Source organism: Semicossyphus pulcher, unplaced genomic scaffold (assembly GCF_022749685.1).
Source record: "Semicossyphus pulcher isolate SPU_LCO1_2020_fin unplaced genomic scaffold, fSemPul1.0.p SCAF_28, whole genome shotgun sequence".
Taxonomy (NCBI): Eukaryota; Metazoa; Chordata; class Actinopteri; order Labriformes; family Labridae; genus Semicossyphus; species Semicossyphus pulcher.
In genome coordinates this window covers 7,442,491-7,455,228 of record NW_027211702.1, presented here as the reverse complement: position 1 = coordinate 7,455,228, position 12,738 = coordinate 7,442,491, and the positions used below count along the sequence as shown (strand labels likewise).

Below are 12,738 nucleotides of genomic sequence, written 5' to 3'. Positions count from 1 at the left end.
TTTAAATGTTTTGAAGTTGTCTGAACTGTTTTCTGTGGGCTGAGTCTCACATAAGGGATAAACTTCTCTCTCGTCCTTCTGTGAGCCAAAGGCAGAAATGTGTCTTTAAATTACACGAGTTCAGAAACCTGCATTAAAACCCATCAGGACACATTTAAACACATTTAAACACATTTACATGAAACAGAAGGAGGTAGGCCAATCCGAAAATGTAAACCACCTTATATATTTTATAACATGTAGACGCCTCCTTTATTATCAGGTCATTTTATTTTGTAGCAAAGCAGGTTTACCTCACAGGACTTTAAATTAAGACCTTTCACTGTAAATAAAACATCAGAACTGGAAATAACAGAAGAGGACAAACCCCGTTTTCAGGGTTTTGTCGGTTTTGTGACATGTTTGTTTTATTTTGAAGGGCACACTCCCTGCCTTTCCGGTTTGTCTGATGTCTCCAGGCAGCTTGTCAGTGTTTTGTTGTGGAAGTGGAATCATGTGACCGTTGCTATGGAGATGAGTGGGCGTGTCTGCTGAGGCGCTCTCTGTTTAAAAATCAGATAAGGGACTGTTGAGGAGATACTGAAAGAGAAACGATCGTGTTCAAGTTCTCTTTAAAACAGGAGCGACAGGGTCAAAGGTCACTGCTGGTCACTGTTCATGTGAGGATTTTAAAAAGATAAAGTTCAAACTTGTTTCATTAGAAATATTAAAACTTCAAAGTAAACAACAGAGAATAAAGAGGCCTCTGTTCCTCTGACCGGCCTGTCACTGTGAGACAGTTGATAATGAAAGCTGCGTTTTCTATTTAAACACGTTTACAAGATAAGAGAAAAATACTGAATAAAACATAAAACATATAAATACTAAAATCTCTTTCTGAAACGTGAAACCCTGTTAAGTTCTTCATCTTTGATTCATTCATCAGATTAAATCACCTTCCAGCTGATGTTCCTACCTGTGTAGCTTCTTGTTTTTAGCCGGGCTGTGTTTTATTAAGAATAAACCTTTTGATTTGTTTAAAAACATCTTGCTGAATTATATTTCCCTGTTGTTTTCAGATCATTTTGCTTTTCTCCATTCAATTCTTTTTTTGCATTAACTCAAAGATCAAAGCTACTGGTCCAATCTTAACTGCATGTCAGACAGAAATAAATGAAAAAGTTAAAAATGATCCGCATAAACGTGTCGCACATGTAACACATGTTCAGTGCAGTGAAACATGTAAAACTTCATTTTAGTTTTCTGCATTTATTAACTGGGTCAGGCAACTGAAACATTACTAAAGGCACTTTAAGGTGTGAGGGTAGGTAAACAGTTTGAAACTGTAATAAATGATATTTCTGTAAAGGTATTAAAATACTTTACGGCCTTCTAACTCGTACTGAACAGGAGTCTTTGACCTGACTGTGGTCCCTGACTAAATGTTTGTGTGACGCTGATGTCAAAAAAAACATCCTGATTATTATAATCCCACAAAGTGATGTTACTCTAGTTGAAATATGTCGTCCTCGTCCACAGACGGATGGAGTGATCGTCTGACTGTCTTCATGCTGCTAACAGGAGAAGAAGAAACCAGAGTCACACGACTGTCACATGACATTTTAGCATCATGTGTCTGTCTGCATTAAATGTGTACAGACACAAACTAGCATGTATAATGAAGTTCAGTCTCATTCACAAATACAAATATACTGAAACAGCTCTGCAGTTCAGTGCTTTAAGGGTTCTAACATCAGGAGCCGACTGAGGGGAATAAAAGCAGCTGACACATCCAGGACAGCTCTCACTGTCATCAGATCGCCCTCCACTTCCAAACTGTATCCAGATAATGATGGATGGACTGACTTTAGATATGCACAAAGGTCAGCGGACAGCCAGTTCATCTGTTGTTGCATGAAAACCAGCAGATAGCTATAAGAAGGTAAGCTGAGGTGTTTTGGTGATTGACAATAAGATTATAATAAAAAATAGAAATCATGTCAGGAAACTTTAATAAAATAGAGCAATCAAAGTTTAAAATCTGCAAGAAATGAAATACAATGTGAACAATATGTCTATTTTAAAGTGTTTAAACTGATGAAACTGTTGGTACTCTGAGATGAGTGGCCATAGTCTCCTTCCTTCCTTCCTTCTTGTAAAACTTTAGACTAAATGGAGCTTAATGTTTGTTTAAAGTGACTGTGATGAACTTATATTTCAGACATGAGGTTAACCTTTAGAACAAAGTTTCAAACCTTTACATACCTTTACATCATAATGACCTTTTTTATCCTAAAAAACAGATCTCATGTAATTGCCTGGAAAAACTTTTATTAAACTGTTATTTTCTGTTCTCCATGTTGAGATCAGCTGGAGCATCATCCGAGCACAGAGCAGCTCTCTGTGGATAAAATAACGTGCAGGTTTGCATACAGAAACTGTTCTTACAAACGTGCACAGAAACGTAAAGTCAACAAGAGTTTAAACGAGTTCAAGCACTGAGAAAATGAAGAAAACACACTGATTACAAACCGTTAGCTTTTGAACAACATGTGTAGCTGGTGCGTTTCACTGATGCTCTTATTTTGAAAGGCCTGTTGGAGGCTGTTGGTTTTCTATCTCTGCTTTGCTAACTTTAGATAAATGTCTCTCTGTCTTCATAGACGGGATCTGATGCCGACCATGCTCGTGTTCACAGAGCATCTAAAAAAAACCTGCTGCTCCGGCTCTCTGCTCCGAGGAGACGATGAGGGATTACTTCACCTCTGTGCCGACTGCAGAGAAACTTTTACCTTCAGTGAGATGACTGAAAGAACTAAAACCTACAGCATCTTTTTCTCTCCTGCACTTCACCAATCCCTCAGAATAATCTGGGGAACTTTTACACAGCTTCTAGGGCAAACTTTAGGTCCAGGTACGGATACATTTCTTGGTTGAATTTCCCTAAAAGATCAATAAAGTCAACAATCTAATTTTAGTTTTCATGATGACCTCAGACTTCCTCTTTTCTCCTGTCCTTCACCTCTCAGTGACTTCCTGGCGGTGGAAGAGAAACCATCAGGAGGAAACACATTTAAACATACAAATAAAAACATGCAGACAACACACCAACTGAGCCAGCACCCAAAGCCAAGGTCCTCTGTAAATGTTAGGAAACTGACCTCATCATAATGTGTTGACTTTTGTTATTGAGGTAAATAAATGTTTCACATTCCTGTGGTTTTAAAGCTTGTGGCCACTGTGAAGATAAATGCTTCCTCAAATGATTAACTACAATGGATTGCTCTTAGATATTACACTAGGCCTGTAGCTCCACCTTCTGTTAAACTGAAGAACTACATAAACAACTACTACTTGAGGTTGTGGGTCTTCTGATGAAGAGGATTTAGGGGTATAAAACACAAAGGAACATTTTTGAGAGGGTTAAAAAGACCCCATGATTTTTCATTTTGTCCTTCAATTCTTTCTCACTTCAGTCTCAAAATACTTTTAACATACAAAATGTAGGCTATGCATTTCATCTGCCAGCAGTTTGTTGGTGAATATTTTCACATCGTGATAAGCTCATCAGTTTCCTGAACCCTGATAAAGGTTGAACTGCAACCGCAAAATCTAATGCAATGCACACAAGTCTTTCTTACGCAGCTTATCATAATGAATTGTTTGTGTCAGAGACGTGTTTCTGTGGTGTAAAGTTGTTTTTCGCTAAATGTGTGGGCTTTGTTTTGTTCTGACGCCGTTTACGTACAGGAGAGCGGAAATAACGGGACGCGATGGGTAAGAAAGGCGGCCAGAGGTTTATAATTGTGCCCTGAGCTCTGCCTTACAGGCAGGCCTTCCATCCAGACCGAGTCGTCTCACGTCACATTTTAACACACATACTGAGAGCTAGCTCTTAAATCGGGATAAATCGCGGATGTTTTTCGAGAAAGCCAAGTATAAGGAGATGTTTTTTTAAACTGTGGTGGAATCCTATAAAGAACATAAAGATAAAGACGTGCCTGAAAGCTGCGTTCAGGGTCAAATTGTCTGTTGGAACAACTGAACCGAACAAAACCTTTTTAGCTCAAAGCGGAAGTTCATGGTCGAACGAGGAGCAGGATACACATCGGTACAGGGACTGAAGGGGCTTAAACTCACACTTTGACTTTCAGGCTGACGATAAAATGAATCCAGGAATAAAGGTTAGTGTTTGGTTTATTTGTGGAATAGAGGGAATGTGTGGCTCGTTAGCATGTCTGCTTTAACTTCCTGTGTCTGTGTTTACATGAAAACAGCGCTTCACATTCCTCGTGCCTCATGATTCACATCAACATGGAGATGCTTTGTGTTTAAAGCCTGACTTTACATTACCTTGTTTAATTAAAACATTATACTAATATGTGTATGATTTTAGCTTGCTGCTAATGGTTTAAAATTGTCACACATGATCCAATATTGAGCTAATATAGTTTAGTAGCTAAGCTAGCTAACCTCAGTCTCAACATGTTGAAACAGTTGTTAAAACCACAGCGTGAAGTTTCTCAGTATGACACATGGCTGACATTTCTTTATTGACACCTACTTGTTGATTAGTCACAACATTCCTCAGCTGTTGCTAACATGCTACATTACCAAACAGGCTGTCATTACAGCAGTGCACGGGGTGTCATGAAGGGGGCATTGAAATCCTCAGGATACATCTGTTTTTAAACTGAACACAAACATTATTATCTTCTGGTTTGGTCTCATTCCGTGTGACAGATTGTTCAACAGTCAGTCATAAACATGAGATAGAATACTAACGTCTGGCAGACCGATTTTAGAGGGTGAAACTGAAAGTCACTTACTGCTGATCTGGCAGTTGATACAGCTGACTTTCCACCCATATGAATGTGAACGTCATCAGAAAGCTGCTTTCTGAAATGAAAACTTCATCCACGGCTGATAAAGGGACCAAAGACAGATGACGGGACTGCTGCTACAATCTAAGTCTACAAACTAGCTGATCAGAACACCTGGTTCCCCTGTCCTGTTGTTTCAGATGGAAGATGCCCACTAAGACCAACGTCCAGCTGAGACATGTCGACCAGCCGCTGCTCGTTGTTCCCAGAAGTTTTACCAGACCAGAGTCTGTCAGCTCATGTTACCTGCCGGTCTGAGCTGGGTGAGTCCAGGTGTGTGTTCTCTGATGAGCCTCCTCTCCCTGGTAAAACCATGGAGGAGAGCAGTGTGGCGAGCAGCGAGCAGCCGCAGTGTTACACACAGATGAAGGTCAAGATTGATGACCAGCTGATGTCTGCAGGGCGGGATGTAAACACCAAACTGTGGTAGGTCACAAGTTTTAATTTGTTTGTCAAATTTTTTACAACAGTGGACATGAGGAGAGAATGCATCACAATCAGTGTCATCACTCTCTCTTCTCCTCCTCCTCAGCTCCATGCAGGACACCTCCATGTGTCGTATCTGTCATGAAGGCGGGGCTCAGGAGGAGCTGCTGTCCCCCTGTGAGTGCTCGGGGTCTCTGTCCACCATCCATCGCAGCTGCCTGGAGCACTGGCTGTCTGCTTCAGGGACCAGCTTCTGTGAGCTCTGCCACTACCAGTTCACCGTGCAGAAGAAGTCCAGGTCTCTGCTGGAGGTACGGGGAGGGGGTCACAGGAGAAACAGGGGGTTCTTTTCACTGCTTCTCAACTGATCAGCTACTGAAAATACAATGCATAGTGAGAATATAGAGGGACACAGGGCTACATTTGAACGTAAGCTAGGGATCTACACCTTTCCTGTCGTATCATGTACCATTATAAAACTCTAACATAACTGTTCGCTAACAAAACTGTATGCTAGCTTTCCTAGCGCATCTTCTAACATCATCAAACTCCAACATAACTGTGAGCTAGTATAACTGTCTAGGAATCTACACCTTTCCTGTTGTATCTTGTAACAATATCAAACAGTAATATTAGCATGTAGCCACTTCAAGCTAAAATTACTGTTAGCTAGGAATTTACGCCTTTCCTATCATATCTTGTAACATTATCAAACGCTAATGTTAGCATTTAGCCACTTCAGACTCACATGACTGTAAGCTAGAAATTAGCAGCAACTGAAAATACGATGTATAGTGAAAAAACTGAGGGCCATATTTTGAAACATATTTGATAACTCATTAGCTAATATCAGACAACAGCTAATGTTAGCATTTAGCCACTTCCAGCTCATAAAAACACAAGCTAGGAATGTGCGACTTTCATGTCATATCTTGTAACTTTATCAAATGGGAGTGTTAGCATTCAGGCATTAGCTACAACTTAACACCTCTGTGTCGTCCTGACAGTAATGTTAGCTTCCTGTTGTCTTTTCAGCTGCTGATCAATGAAGAAACCGTGTAATGAAAACAATTTGTCAGATTCCCTACGTTTATAGAACTTACAACCTCAGACACAGCAGAGCGGCGTTTTAAGAGCATTAAAGCTTCAACCCAGAGTGTGATGTCAGAAGAAATTTGCCGCCATTTAAATATAGTGAATAGACACACAAAGTAAGGGTTAGGGTTAGTGAACTGTAAATTGTTCTAATTATTTTCTAAAGTGTCAGATCTATGTCAACATTTATCTGTGTTGTGTTCGGCTGCACCTTTTCTTTAGCACTGAGATTTCCGGCTAACCAGAAAAGAGGAAGTGAGGAAGCTTAAATTAGCACAATGACAACACCTTGTATAAGCTCTTTACCCTGATTCTTCTGTCCTTCCTGTTTGTCCTTTAGTGGTTACAGAACCCGTCTCTGCGTCAGGAGAAGCGGACCCTGTTTGGAGACATGGTGTGCTTCATGCTCATCACTCCTCTGGCTACCGTCTCCGGCTGGCTCTGCCTCCGCGGGGCCATCGATCACCTTCACTTCTCCAGCCGGCTGGAGGCCGTGGGGCTCATCGCTCTCACTGTGGCGCTCTTCACCATCTACCTCTTCTGGACGCTGGTCAGTATGCTGCAGCGGGAGGATGTGAATGTTTTACACTGAAGTTAAGCTTAAATAAGCCTGCACAGATTCATTGTGACACCGGGTCAGGATAACACGGAGCAGAGATCGATAAAGACAGTTTGATGTACATCACCAGACACGTCTCTCAGAACGTTGCACTTATATTGCATCTTCATATTTTCTACTATATATAATACTTTCAGCTGGTTTTGAAAGTCCTGGCATGTTAATGGCCAACAAAGTGTGTTTGTTGACCAGCTTTGGCATTGTTGGCAGCCAAGTATGTCGTGTAAATGAGTTCAGATTTTGTTCATGGCCTCAAAATAAGTGAAAGTAAAATGTAAAAACTCTAAATAAGCACCTTTGTCCAAATGTCCAAACATCTTATTCTACATTTTTATGAATTGAAAAACTGCATCTAAGCTTGAACCCCAAACTTCCTGTCTCCTCCAGGTGTCTCTCAGGTATCACTGCCGTCTGTATAACGAGTGGAGACAGTCCAATCAGAGAGTGGTCGTCCTGCTGCCTCAGTCACACAGCGAGGTGACCCCGCTTCACTCCTTACAGTCCTCACAGAGGGGGAAGCAGTCGTCCAAAGAGTCCATCGTCTGAGTCAGATCCAGGACCAGGTCTCTGCAGGGGGGACGGACTCGGTCCACGTCCCGCTCTGTCTGCACTTTAAAGCTCCGCTGTGACAGAGAACTGATGTGAGAGGGACACAAGCAGCACTTAAAGGACTGCCTCGCCTGCACACACAGAGACTGTCCGAGGATGGAGCGGCCATCTTGGCTCCTGATGGAGGATGGACTGCTGACCAATCATAGGATGAACACTGTGATCCAACCTGCAATCAACAGCAGAATGACACTGTTGATGAAATTTTAAACCCATCATGAAAACGTTTGTCTCCAGAATCACTCCAAACAACTGTTTGGAAATCCTCTTGTTCTCCAAACAGCAGACTGCTCCTTTAAAGGGTTCATTCAGGCCCTGTTTTTACGCATTGAGGAGTCTAAATGGTTAAAAAGGTTTGTAATGTCTCCAGTAGATGTGTTCATCCTGCAGCAGTGAAACAGGCTGTAATGGCTGCAACATAATCCTTGATGGGTCAAAGGTCGTCCACTAAAAGTTCTTGTTGTTTCCACTGACAGGCTCAGATTGTTATTCTAAGTGTGTGACAACATGACAGAAAGGATCCCTACAGAGATAGACCTTTTTGTTACAGAGGAAGATGATTGTTTTAACCACACACAGACGTTACATCGCTCTCTGCACACACACCAGACTCCATTCACAAAAACACAAATTTTAGCGTTCAGAAAACTTCTTGTCTTCTGCTGCCTCGATCAGTTACTCTAGTGTGTGACATTGTGTGTACACATATTGTTTCTGATCTAAGTTAAAATGTTAACACCAAAGTCAGACGTAACACAAACAAATGAACCAGTTGAAAAAGCAGTTGACCAGTAACCCCTGACCTTTGTGACGTAAAATGACAGTTTTTGTGAATGCAGTCTGGTGGCTTTGGGGAGAACGATGTAAAATCTGTTTCTGCTTTCAAAAGTGGGAATTAACTCTTAACAACATCTCACTGGAGACAGTACAGATCTGTGTGTAACTATTCGTCATTTAGACCCAAAATATGTCACAATAAATAAAAAAATAAAATAGGGTCCAGGTTTAAAGATCCTGGTTTTCTCCTTTAACATTATTTTTGTCCTGTTACAAAAATCCAACTAAAGGAGTTGTTGATGTCAGACATGTTACAGATGAAACGAAGTGAAAATGTGTTGATATGAAGTTTGTGTTTAATCTGTGAGGGTCGTGTGTTTCAGCTGAAGTCATCGACAGCCTTAAAGTGGCCTCCTGCAGGTCCACGCTCACTTTATCAAATAAAGTGTTTGACGACGGTTTTAGCACTTTTGATAATTTGATCTGTAATAAACGTATTTTAGGGACACATTTATACCAAAGAGTATTTTTATTTTAAGCGTTTTGTTGTTTGATGTTTCGTGTGTGATGATGTCATAAAATAAAATTAAATGTTCACAAAACAATTTATTTAATTTATTGATAATATGAGGAATCTTGAAAGCTTAATTCTGTATTTTTATACATAACTGAACATATTTACTAGTTTTTCCTAAAGTAAATCAAGTCCTGAAAGTTTGACAGAGAAATAGATGCTGTTGAATTAATGATTAGTGCAGATTAAATAAAGGGAAATCAAACAATGGTTAACATGTTAACACAGGTTTAAAGGATTATTTAACAAATGAAACCACAATAGTTTCCACAAATCTCAACTGTGAAAACACTGACTGCAAATAAAGATGGCCGATTCTCCACCTTCTCTCGTTGTACAAAGATGAAGCCTAAACCTCTCCAGAGCGGGCGACGCCATCTTCTGTATCCAGAGTGTGTGCAGCAGAGATCGGCTGGTGGAGCCGCAGTGTTGTGACGTCCCACCCCTTCCTCGTAGTCCATGAGCCAGACACCCAGAATTTGTCTGTCATGCCAATTTTGAGGGACCATGTCTTATAGTGATTTTTTCAATAGTCTATCTCCCCAAAACACACCTTTACCTTGTGTCCTTGCCGTGTTGGAGCCCTCAGGTGTCCTCGGCGTGTTGGAGCCCTCAGGTGTCCTTGGCGTGTTGGAGCCCTCAGGTGTCCTCGGCGTGTTGGAGCCCTCAGGTGTCCTTGGCGTGTTGGAGCCCTCAGGTGGGCTCAGTCTGCAGCAGAACAGCTTCTTGTGTCGGTCTGAAGCAGATATTCACGCTGATGGAAAGTTCAATGACTGTAGTGTTAGTGTTAGTTACGTCTCCTCTCGCCGTTCCTCCTCTACTCTGCTACTCGGGAACAGAACGCTGCAGGAGCCCCATTTGTCAACAGAGCTGTCAATCATGAGGCCACACCCCCTTTTCATCGCATCAAATAACTAATTAAAAGTAAACTTGTGATAAAAATGAACACTGTGACATAAATCAGCATGATAAGAACTAACTATAATGACAGAAACATGTTGGAGAAAAATGTATTTGACGTGTGTTTTGATTTTATAGTTTGACTCATGTCCCATCTGTTAACATGGAGGAGGCGGGCTTTATGAGCTGTACTGCAGCCAATCAGCAGGGGGCGACAGAGAGGGTTTGGCTTCACTTTAGAGGAGCTGTCATGTCGGCCATATTTTCATACGGCCTCTGTGTGAAAACCTTGGCTGCACACACAGAGTGACTGACTTACCCAGCGAGCTGGAGAGTACTTGGAAAGTCATACAGTAAACAATAAAACTCCGGGACGTCCAATCAGCTGCTGAGCTCACAATAATTCATAGTAAAGTTCCTGTAATCAGAAAGTGCTCTTTGTTCTGTATCTACATATTCATATACACAGTATATGACAGATGTGATTCTCTGAAACACTGACTTCCTGTTTCAGCGTCTGGGCTGTGAAAGTCTCACACAGGATGACTGCCTGTGTTCCTACATCTCAGACTGTGTTCATGCTACGTTAAACAGCTGTGTTTGCAGAGGTTAAACATCCACACTTCACTCTCAGTCAGAGACACTTTGTTTTTGAGGAAATTAAATTATTGTGTAGAGTAAAATTATTATTCTGCCAACTGTTTGCAGATCTTTTTCTTAATCATACCTGTACATTGATGCAAAGAAACACCACTATGTTTAAAACCGGCCTTAAACTCCTTCTTGATTTAAAAAAAGTATTTTCTGTAAAATGTACCCGAGTTTGAACTTTTATTGAAATTATTTATTTAATTAAGATATTTAAAATTAAGTTATTAGAAAGATTTACAGTTAATTTCTCAGGGTAATTTCTTTGGGTCCATCCTGTTTAATTATGGGACGTCTTCTTCTTGTTCTCATTGGACAGTGAAGCACCAATTATGATGTAATAATACACCTGTTCTGCAGTAAGGTATATGGTGTGAAGTGAGATGAGGTTTGTCTGGACTGTGATTGCTGAATGTCTCCTGTCTGACAGTAAAGAATCCTTCTGATAAAACATTTGACGTTCTTTGCTGCTTTTAAAGGTTTGATGTAAGTTGGAACATGTCGCGCTGCTCGACTGTGGATCATTCATTATTAAAAAATATGGTCCGATTAAATATCAAAGATTAAAACTCAACAAATGAGTTCTTCACAGTTAGAAACAATGACAGCTCCGATACCAGGTGGTGTTCAGCAGTAAATAAAGATAAGTATACAGCTGTGTGTAGGGGAGACTGGGGTGGATGTCACACTTTTAACTCATGAATTACTCATGATCAACACAGCTTACACTGGGCATTCTTAAATTAGACAGAAGACTGTGTTGAAATGATTTTAACAGCAAGTCAAAGACGCTCTGACGTACGCATCTCTTTCACCCATTTTCATTCAGACCCGACGGCTAAGCCAACAGTGACTGAAGCAGTCAGGGGTCGAACCACCAACCTTCTGTTTGAGATGACTCGACTCTACCACTGAACCACTGAACCACAGCCGCCCACACATCAAAAGCACTTGAGAACATACGGACTGTAACAGAGGTGTTTGCCGAGCTGTCAAAACAAAAGGGCCAGCAGTAACACGGGTTACAGACAGCCTTAACCAGCCTACATGAGACCATCCCCGCCTGACCTCAGGATGAAGGTTTGATGCTAGCTAACACATGGCTTTAGCTAGCTAGCTAAGACTAGGCGCTAATCAAAGTTATTTCTTTTTAATAAAGGTTTGATTTTAAAATAACTTCACCTTGAAACGTTAAAACAAAAACATCTGCATGAAAAATGATTGACCCATATAAATCACGTCATGCCTCCTGTCAGTGTTTTGTTTGTGCTCCACAAAATGACGATAGGAAGGAGCGTGGCGTCAGGCCAGATGTTTGATCTGAACATGAAACAGCTCGAGACCACCGGCCCCGTCTCCCCGACACGTCCTTTTCTCTGATCTTTAAAGATTACTGAGATCTTCCGCCTGCAGCATGACCGCAGGAATAACCAAACTCAAACACACAAAGTAAAAGAAAACATTTAATCAATCGGCTACAGAAGCTACAATCACAGCATGCAAAGTAACACACAACACAAAACTTCACACAGGTCAAAGAGCAAAAGTTAAGAATACAATCAACACTTCTGAAGTACTGGTGCAACACGTATTCACCGGCAGAGAGAGAGAGACGCGTGTGCTGCGTTCAAGCCCTGTGGTTATAAAATGTGATGAATTATTCTGGAACAACTTTGTGTCAGGAAAGATGATAAACCGTGAACAGGATGTCACTTCCTGTTCAGTTCGTTTCCCACACACACACACACACACACACACACACACACACACACACACACACACACACACACACACACACACACACACACACACACACACACACACACACACACACACACACACACACACACACACACACACACACACACACACACACACACACACACACACACACACACACACACACACACACACACACACACACACACACACACACACACACACACACACACACACACACACACACACAGGGCTTCAACTGCTGCAAACACACTTCAACATCCTCTGACTGCCTCATTAATACAATCGTAGTTTTTAAACATTTCATTTCCACGTCGTGTAATTCTGACATTTTGTCCACTTCAGGTCCAAACTGATCGCAGGAACATTTTCTGACATGAGCTCCTGTTCGTGAGATTTAGTGTTTGTTTTTTACAATCTTTAGCGAATTCAATCCCAAACATTTACTGACCTTCTGCGGCTTTTATGTAACTTTAAAGGTTTAAAAT

At 41.2% G+C, this 12,738-nt stretch overlaps 1 protein-coding gene across 1 annotated transcript; it reads left to right on the top strand.

The window, feature by feature from the left end:
• The first annotated feature begins 4,064 nt into the window (after positions 1 to 4,064).
• Positions 4,065 to 8,962, top strand: LOC138605137 (E3 ubiquitin-protein ligase MARCHF3-like). The gene is made up of 5 exons (XM_069677237.1): positions 4,065 to 4,163; positions 5,003 to 5,288; positions 5,395 to 5,599; positions 6,724 to 6,933; positions 7,390 to 8,962. Exons 2-5 carry the CDS (start codon positions 5,041 to 5,043, stop codon positions 7,546 to 7,548), a joined length of 822 nt encoding a protein of 273 aa, XP_069533338.1. The 5' UTR covers positions 4,065 to 4,163; positions 5,003 to 5,040; the 3' UTR covers positions 7,549 to 8,962.
• Positions 8,963 to 12,738: the final 3,776 nt, after the last annotated feature.

Bases quoted from the DNA above. Each gene is read 5' to 3' on its own strand.
- LOC138605137 (XM_069677237.1), top strand. From the start codon at position 5,041: ATGTCGACCAGCCGCTGCTCGTTGTTCCCAGAAGTTTTACCAGACCAG. The intron at 5,289-5,394 runs GTAGGTCACAAG...CCTCCTCCTCAG, and splicing joins GATGTAAACACCAAACTGTG to CTCCATGCAGGACACCTCCA. The intron at 6,934-7,389 runs GTCAGTATGCTG...TGTCTCCTCCAG, and splicing joins TCTACCTCTTCTGGACGCTG to GTGTCTCTCAGGTATCACTG.